At 31.2% G+C, this 9,336-nt stretch overlaps 1 protein-coding gene and 1 non-coding gene across 2 annotated transcripts; one reads left to right on the top strand and one right to left on the bottom strand.

Moving 5' to 3' along the window:
- Window positions 1–751: 751 nt before the first annotated feature.
- Window positions 752–858, top strand: LOC121207273 (small nucleolar RNA R71). The gene has a single exon (XR_005902365.1). It is a non-coding gene; the product is annotated as a small nucleolar RNA R71 (small nucleolar RNA).
- Window positions 859–5,925: 5,067 nt separating this feature from the next.
- LOC107897761 (stem-specific protein TSJT1) lies at window positions 5,926–8,132 on the bottom strand. Its single transcript, XM_016823333.2, has 4 exons — window positions 7,641–8,132; window positions 6,583–6,823; window positions 6,397–6,517; window positions 5,926–6,286 (listed from the first exon to the last, which is right to left on the bottom strand). Exons 1-4 carry the CDS (start codon window positions 7,841–7,843, stop codon window positions 6,096–6,098), a joined length of 756 nt encoding a protein of 251 aa, XP_016678822.1. The 5' UTR covers window positions 7,844–8,132; the 3' UTR covers window positions 5,926–6,095.
- Window positions 8,133–9,336: the final 1,204 nt, after the last annotated feature.

Here is a 9,336-nt window from a genome sequence, read left to right as displayed (position 1 = left end):
TCTCGTATTCTCTATATCACTAGGTAAAGCACCTTGTTGTTGGTTCCTGAGTTCAGTTGCAAGCTGGCCCATTTGGTTTTCCAGGTTTTTCAACGTAGCTACTTGGCTTTGGATTAAGGCATCATTCTTGGCCATGTATGCCTTCAACAGATTTTCTAAGCCATTAGATGGTTCAGCTTGGGTTGGTTTCTGAACTTGTTGGGGAAAACTAGGTGGCTGGGTCGATCTAGGTTAGGCGTAAGTATTACTGGTTCCAACCCCTTGGTTACTCCATGAATAATTTGGGTGGTTTCGCCATGATAGGTTATAAAAATTGGATTGCAGTCCTTGCCTTCCTCGATTTTGGTTCTGGTTACCTATGTAGTACATGGATTCTGGGTTTGATGGACATTCTTCGAAAAATGTCCTTCCCCACAATAGAGACAGGCTATATTTTCAAATTGGGTTGGTGGCTGTGCTGCAAAACTATTACACCCATTAGTAGTAAGATTTTTTTAACATTGAGGATATTGATGATACCTGATATACGAGTGAAGTAAGAGCGTCTACTTCATGTATTCCGGTAACTCGTCTTCCTGACGCTGCTCGATTGGTTGGCCATTGGTAATTGTTGCTGGCAATCCTCTCAATGATTTTATAAGCCTTATTATAAGACTTAGAAAGGAGAGCACCGTTAGCAGAAGCGTCCACTACTATCCTCGTGTGAACATTGAGACCATTATAAAATGTCTCAAGTTGGATGCAATGTGGGATTCCATGATGAGGGCACTTCTGTAATAACTCTTTGTACCTTTCCCATGCCTTATACAAGGACTCATCACCCATTTGTTGGAAATCAGTGATCTCATTCCTCAACTTAGCATTCTTGCTAGGTGGGAAATACTTCATAAGGAATCTTTCTGCTAACTCTTGTCATGTGAAAATTGAGTTTGGTGGCAATGAGTTTAACTAGGCTCGAGCTCTGTCCCTTAGTGAATATGGGAACAACTTCAATCGTGATGCATCTTCGGGTACTCCGGCTAAATTGAAAGAATCACTCACCTTAATAAATAGTCTTAAGTGTATGTAAGGATCTTCGGTAGGCATTCCACTAAATTAGCCCACCGTCTGAAGCATCTAGAACATGACCGGCTTCAGCTCAAACTGTTGTGCCTCGATTTCGAGTCTCTAATACCCGAATTAAGATCATTAAATACTGGCACGGCATATCGTCTTAAAGCTCTATCCCTATCATCAGCAATAAGGATAGGATTTTAAGCAGGGTTTGCTCCATTTCCTTGATTTGGATTTTCGAAGTTCATCTCTTCGGTCCTTCTCTGATTTGCTTGTCTTCTTCGCTCTCGAAAAGTTTGATCTATCTCAGGGTCAATAGGGAGTATGTCAATAATCCGGTCAATACTCATAAACACTTGAAATAGTCACAGAAAAATTAATTAAGTTAAAAATTAAACAGAAAAAATTAACCAAAATGTAAATTAACAAATTCACAAATAATGACTTTTAAAAGCAGCCCCCGGCAACGGCTCCAAAAACTTAGAATGACAGAAATGTGCAAGTGTACACAATTGCCACCAATAATAAAGTGACAAGTAAATGTCGAGTTATCGTACCCACAGGGACTGTGAAAAGAATTATTTATGAATGCAATTTAAAACACTTTGGTGAAGAAAAAATATTTTGTTTTGAAAAGGGTGATTAAGAAAAATAAAATTTTAAACTAAATAAGAATAAAAGTTCTAATGCACGATTTCAAAATATGATTTAATCAAGATGACATAATTGTATTGATTTAATTACATTTCTTTAACTTATAATTATTAAACTCATGTTTATGTTGTTACGAATAAATTCACGGCAACTCGATAATTTGCTAACTTATGAACACACTCACCTACACAAATCCATTCATCTCTTAACATATCCCTATATTAATTCAAACGATTAAATAGATTTTAATAAGCAAACATGTTATTGCACATACATACTCATTAAATTGAACTAATCTCTTGCATATCCCTATGTTAATTCAAACGATTAGTTAAATCTAATAAGCACATAAAAGACTACGTGAGGAAACAATATCCTTACCTTGAAACAGTTTAATCACAATAATCTTGCAAGTTATGCAATGCAAGTGTATCACCATATACATTGCTAATTTAACCTTTAGCTCCCTTAGAAGAATAAACATGCACTGACTAAGTATTGTGTCAATTAATTACAATTTTAATCCGTTTAAATAATTAATTCCTTAGTTACCTAACAATCGAAATGCAAGAATAACTTAGGCATGATTTTACTTAATCAAGCATTTTACCGAGGCCTACAACAACATAAATACAATTTTAATAATTTAAGCGGATAAAATGCAATCAAACCAACACGAATTAAATTCAAGCTAAGCTGATTAAATTAACCATTCTAACAACATAAATATTCATAGATATGTTCATGATAACAACAAAAAAAAATTAAAGAGATAGGGAACAAGAATCAAATCCGGTGTTTCTCCGTGGCTGAACTAGTTTGGTCTGTCTTCGTTCTCTGTTGTCCTCATCGACCAAGGCTGCTATGAACACTTCAATGTTGCTCCAAAATGGTTGAAGAAGAACCTTTTCTCAAGGGGAGAAATCGGCATAAGAGCAAGGGACTTGGAATGGGAAAAAGAGAGGAGAAAGTGAGAAAGAAGAGAAGAGATGTGAATGAATGAGGGATGCTTTGAATAATCAGCCAAGGGGGGTTTTTATAACTGAATGTGACAGCTAAAATTTGCTAAAAATAGCAGCCAAAGAGCCACCCCTTGGCCGGCCATCTATGTGGCAAAGTTGATGGCTTCAACTTTGCGAAACTTGGCTTAAGGCAAATCTTCAAAGCCATCAATCGTGGAGAGGCTAATTTGTAATTAGAACAAGTCTTCAAGGGCTTCTTTGCAGCTTAAATAATCAGCTAATGAGCTGAATTGAGTCAGCACTTGGACGGTTTTAGACTGTCCTCTCCTTGGTCGGTTCGGTTCACTCGATTCGGTTCAATCGGACCATTTTTCATAATTAATTAATAATAATTTATTAACCAAAATTAACTTGGATATAAATTAAAATTAATTATATTATGATTTAATACATATAATTTTGGACCGTCTTAGGCTGAAAATTAATTCGCCTCGATATTTCAAATTGCTTCTCGATTTTGTGCTTCTAGTAGTGTCTGCCAAGCCATTGTTTACCCTTTGTGCAAATCTGTCGAAAATAACCCAAAATTCATCAAAAATAATTATAAAATTAACTAAATTTCAACATGTTTATGTTTTAAGTTCACTTTAATTATTTTATAAAAATTAATTATTTTTCGACAAGAATTTAACCGAATTCGCATGAATTTAAGTTTAAAAAGGTATGAAAAAGTGTGTAAATTTTTGTGTTTCCATCCGTCACGTGCGAGACTCCAAAAATAGTTAGTGTCTGTCAATAGGCTAAATCTAATTGTGGTAGTATCTGCAAGCGGATACTTCGGATCCGAGAGAAAGTTGTATCCGCCAAGTATCTCGTGCTAGTCTGTTAATTTGAGTCTACCTTCTTAATGTTTGATGGTGTTTATTCATTTCCCGGCAACTCACTAAGTTCTCTCGAACTTACCTAGTTTCTTCTTACTTTTAGGTCGTTAGTTGGACATGGTCGTAGCAAAGGAGCAGCCAGACTAGTGGCCCATGTATGAGCCTTCTTGATTTTTTTTATTGACATGTAATTGTTGGGGGTACTGGGAAGCTTATTAGATGTCGCCCTTTAAAAGTCATCCAACTGTATTTTGAAAACGATATCTTGTACCTTTGAATGTTCATTAGTAACCTTGCTAGCTTATTATTAACTATGGTTGATGGTGTTGTCAGATCTAATTGAGTTGAGTTTTAAATTATAGTTCAAAGAGTATCTCGATAGGAAAGTTCTATCCGAGTTTTTGGTTATTCTCTAAGTTTTTGCCAAAAGCTATTTGCTCATGTCTTAAATCCTTAAAACTGGCACGGTACTACTTTTACTTTGTTTTCAACCTCATACGTTTTTAAAATAACAGAACACCGCTTTGGTAAATGGGTACCTCGCCAAATCAGGAAGTTGGTCTTAAAATGAAACGTTTAGTGCTTTCACTGATTTGACGCGTGACGCTCCATACCCAAATCCAACGATCGGGTTGAACATGGGATGTTACATGTAAAGTTTTTTTAAAGTATGAATATGCCCTGTTATTTTAACTTTTTAGGCTACACATGTAAGAAAATAATTGATACACTTTTTAGACTACACATGTAAAAAAATACTTTATACACATTCTTTAATCGGATAAATTCACAATTTGAAAAAAATTTACACACAATAAATAAAATTAAATTTTATATTTATTTAATTTCTAAAATACTTTTTTTATGTATATTAAAAGGTACCAATAGAATTAAAACATTGATACACATCTCATATTTTAATGAAACATAACTTTTAATATTTTTAAATTTTATATAATTTATAAAAACCTGAATAAATCTTGAATTTTATTTAATATTTCCATAAATTTTAATAACTTTTTTTACAAATTTATAATTATTTTAAAAAATTTAACCTTATTTTAAATATTTTTATAATTTTAAAAAAAAGTTTAAGTTTGAAATGAGCATGGACATACTATTGTCCAAGTTCATTCCGGTAAAAATAAATATTTTTATTTGAATTTATTTAATTTTTACTTTTATATAACTAGTTTATAATGTTATATGCGTTAAACGTGGTTTTATGCATTTAATATTTAAATAAAATTTTAAATATTTATTTTTAGTTACAATAATTAACGTAAAATAATATTTTTATTTAAATTATTGAATATAATAATTAGAATACATTAACTTATCAATTTAAATATTATAATATAAAATTTTCAAATAATAATTAAAGCATTTAACCTATTCAATATACAATGTGATTTTGCTTTATGTAATTCGTTTAAAGTAACACTATGCAAAATAATAATTAAGTAAGATAATTAAATCTAATATTAATTAAGTGATAATTAAAATACTTACAGTTCTATTAAAGTAATAAGTCTTTTTAACATAAATAAAATTAACACAACTTTTGTTTATGTCAAAAGTTTTTAAACTTATAATTGTAAATTTTAATTATATCACAACTATTTTTCTATATTTTGTGCGTAGAGTTCTAAGACCACTAATAATTGTAATTTAAATTCTAATTACTTTTAAATATGTAATTATCACAACTTCTATTAAATTGTAATTATTTCTAAATGTACAATTAGCACAAATTCTATTTTATTTCAACTTTTTTATCTAATAATCCTAAATTAAATATTATAATTATTTTGAATGCAAATTTAGTAATATGATGAAAAATAAAAAAATATCCCCATTAATTCAAAAGTTTTTTCAGATAATCTTTATAATTGAAAATATATCAAATTTAACTAAAAATTAAATTGTCAATTATATGTTTTTGACATTATTACATCAAATTAATTAATTTTAACCTTTTATAAAATATTATAATAATCATAGTTAAAACAATTCAAACGTAAAAAAATATATATAAAAGAATTAAATAGAAAAGATGACATGTTTATTTTATATTGGTATTATGCTTTAGATTTTATTTTTATATTTTCATATTAATGTAAATTATATTAATAAATTAAGTCAAATGTGCTAATTTCATTAATTGGCCCAGCGTGCTTACATGCCTCAGACAGAAATATCGATGTTGACTTCATTTGCACACGCATGCTAAGTCATCTTTTTCATTAAAGTTATTTGTTACAATGTGAAATTTTAGTTAAGGTCTTGTTTTTCATTACTAAGAGAAAGAGTTTTATATGTGATTTCTACGTATCTAGATATACATGCATATAAATAAGAAAAGCTTAGAAGAATTTAGGACAAGAAAAAATTATTCCATGTTATGTTACCATAGCAAGCTGAGTTTTTATGGTAAGCAAACTGCTGCTTAAAATGCTGTTTTAGTTCCAAATAACAGACAAGTTCAGTCAAGTAAAATTCGGAATTTAAGATGAATAGAATCAAGAGGCTCACTGATATCGCTTTAGTAGTTTGCGGACCAATCTGCGGCACTTCCGACCTTTTTCATACCAGTAGATTCCTTCTTCGTTTCTACATCCACATTGAAAGTGGCACCACAAACATGTCCCGAACTGTCCACTCTTGGCACCGGTTTCAACTCGTTAAGGGGATGCTCATAGCTCCTTAACCCTCCCGAGGATGTGAAGAAGCACCCTGAAATCAAATTGCAAAACATCAACAGTGAAGCTCTCATGCGATGATAATCATATTAACAACATAACCCATAATCGGTTTCAATTTTTGCTAGTTTCTTCATGATTTACCTTTCGGGAATGGAGCAAAAGACTTCCCGCAGCCTTTCTTGACAGTCTCCCTGTCATCTGCAAGGACAAGATGGCCTTCAGCATCAGTACCCCAAAAGAAAGGTACACTTCCATCAGCATCCTGCAGAAGACAAAGGTGAAAAACCGAAACCTAACAATAACATCCATTGCATTAGGTTCACTTACCGCAGCTATAAACGTAGCTTTTGAAGAGCTATCGTAGATAATGAAAGCAAACTTCCCTTGGATATCTCTTACAACCTGGTCAGGAGGGTATGGACCTCTGTCTCGAAGCGTCCTGTAAGCTTCAATAACAATGATACCCTCATTTGCAGTTTTGTTCAACCCATATTGTTGCTTAAGAACAGCAACATTCTCAATGTGGCCTTGAAACAAGCAGAAAATGTCATCCACAACTGCAAAGAGCCTGGAAACATCAAACCAAAAACATTGAAATGTCAGTTTTCAAATCTCCATAGCATCGCAGATCCACCGATAAAAGGATCGCTTTCAAACAAATCTTTGTTGGTTAGAATCTTCATTTTTCTTGAAATATATTCATGTTCACTGCTCATACTAGGCAAATATTTGAATATAGTGGGATTTAAGTACGGGGAGAGGATCCTTCAATGACCCCGGAGAACAAAAATTGATCACAGTTGACCTATAACCCCACCAACCCTTAAATCAACCTCCTATTAGGTAGGATAACAAGAAATGCCAACTGAGTTAAAAGTCTCCATCGGCAACTGTAAATCCATCTTAAATTTTATTATAAAAAGAATACGTATTATTAGTCAACTTTCATGAATCCACGTAGAATTTAGACGGATTTTCATTAATATTATGATCAATTTTATTTATTTTCAGCAACATCAAACATTCTCGGATTAAATTGATCAGTTCTGTAATCCAAGGACTATATTGCAATTTTGAAAAGGGACTACCTAGTAACGTGAAGAAGATCAAAGAATCAAGACAAACAAACAAGAATACTTAGATTTTCAAAGAAACCAATAATAACATAAAATCTTTGTATCCAATTTGAGCCATACAAAAACAAAAAAGGGGAAAACTCAGTTAAAATAAGGGGAAAGTGACAAACTTTCCACAAATTTTCAGCACCCAATGAAACAATAAACAAGGGGGGAAACCCAGAAATATTCAGGATTAAATCAGTCCAAAAAAAAAGACCTAATAATGAAATCTTGATCAATGATAAAAGGAAAAGAGAAAACCATAACCTGGGCAGAAGTGGGTTTTGTTTATCAAGAGAGTAAGCCATGAAACCAGAAGAACCAAGATTGACAGTGACTGAACCAGGATGAAGAGTGGCAAAATGGGTAGCCAAGAAGCCATTGTTGAGGGCTGAAGCTGCTTCAGAATCACCAGAAACTTTAAGAGCATCGGGGCTCTTGGCAATCGATTTCTCAAAAACTGCTAACATATTCTTTCCAATACTTTCAGAGAAACAAAACAACAAAAAATGGTAATTTGGTTTGATCTTTCTTTGATTGATTGATATCCCTGTTGATGTGGCCAATACGAAAGATCGGGAAATTTTTACACACACTTGTCAACTTAAGGCAGTCTTTTAATTTCCATTTCTGTCCTTTGTCTAATTTTTATTTTATATTAAATTATGAAACCTGAAAGTTCTGGCAAACTCCCTAAAGAAAACAAAAGAAAGTTCTGGCAAACAAATAAATGGTTTACATTTTTTCGAAATGTGTCTCATTTTTAATAAATACAATTTACTTCATTAAATATATTTTTGAGTTTTTTACCCAAATATTATAAAAAAAATTTATACACGAAAATAGGTTGTCAAACAGATTAATTACGAAAATGATAGACTTTTTGAGGCTGTGCCTACCTGACAGGCACAACTCATTATTTTATTATTATTTTTTTGTTTTGAAAAATTATTATTATATTATTTTTAATATTTATATTAATATATAGATAAAAATACGGATTTTATACGGATAAAAAATACCCGAAATGGGTCGAGCTTGTCAGGTAGGCATGACTAGTCGCGCCTGACAGGCAGGCACAACACCCTGCACATTTCCCTTTTCTTTCTTTGCATTTTACAAAAAATTAGTCTTATATCACTTTTGGTCCTTTTACTAGGCCTAAAATTAAAATTCAATCTTTATACTTCAAAAATTTTATCAGAATAATTAACAATATTAATTATTTGAAAAAATTATAAAAAATAGGACCAAATATTATTGTAGAAATTCAAGTATAAAAATTGAATTTTAATTTTAGGCCTAGTAGAGGGACCAAAAGTGATATAAGACTAATTTTTTGTAAAATGCAAAGAAAGAAAAGGGAAATGTGCAAGGTGTTGTGCCTGCCTGTCAGGCGCGACTTGTCGTGCCTACCTGACAGGCTCGACCCGTTTCGGGTATTTTTTATCAGTGTAAAACCCGTATTTTTATCCATATATTAATATAAATATTAAAGATAATATAATAATAATTTTTTAAAACAAAAAAAAAATAATAATAAAATAATGAGTTGTGCCTGTCAGGTAAGCACGACCCCAAAAAGTATATCATTTTCGTAATTAATCTAGCTTACAACCTATTTTCGTGTATAATTTTTTTATAATATTGGGGTAAAAAACCCTATATTTTTGTTTGAAAATATTTAAAAATTTTGAAATAGATTTTTATTATTTTAAGTACCATTTAATTAAATATGATATTAAAGTAAATAAAATGTTTATTATCATTGATACATATAATAATTTTGTGTAATTTCTTTTTCAATTATAAACTAGCTATTCGAAGGGGTTTTCAATTTTTTTTTACTTTAAGTAATAGTAATATTTTATTTTAAATTTATTTATTAAATATTTCTAGTAATAAAAAATTAAAATTTTGGTAAATTTTTTTAATTAGACATGTATTTTAAATTTATTTTTAA

The sequence above is a fragment of the Gossypium hirsutum genome, chromosome A09 (assembly GCF_007990345.1).
Source record: "Gossypium hirsutum isolate 1008001.06 chromosome A09, Gossypium_hirsutum_v2.1, whole genome shotgun sequence".
NCBI classification, from domain to species: Eukaryota; Viridiplantae; Streptophyta; class Magnoliopsida; order Malvales; family Malvaceae; genus Gossypium; species Gossypium hirsutum.
The sequence above is the reverse complement of the archived record's forward strand: the minus strand, read 5'-3'. Positions and strand labels throughout refer to the sequence as shown.

Excerpts from the sequence above, each read along its gene's own strand:
- LOC107897761 (XM_016823333.2), bottom strand. The coding sequence starts at position 7,843 with ATGTTAGCAGTTTTTGAGAAATCGATTGCCAAGAGCCCCGATGCTCTT. Across the intron at positions 6,824-7,640 it reads CAAAACCCACTTCTGCCCAG|GCTCTTTGCAGTTGTGGATG; the intron begins GTTATGGTTTTC and ends TGATGTTTCCAG. Across the intron at positions 6,287-6,396 it reads TTTTGCTCCATTCCCGAAAG|GGTGCTTCTTCACATCCTCG; the intron begins GTAAATCATGAA and ends ATTTGATTTCAG.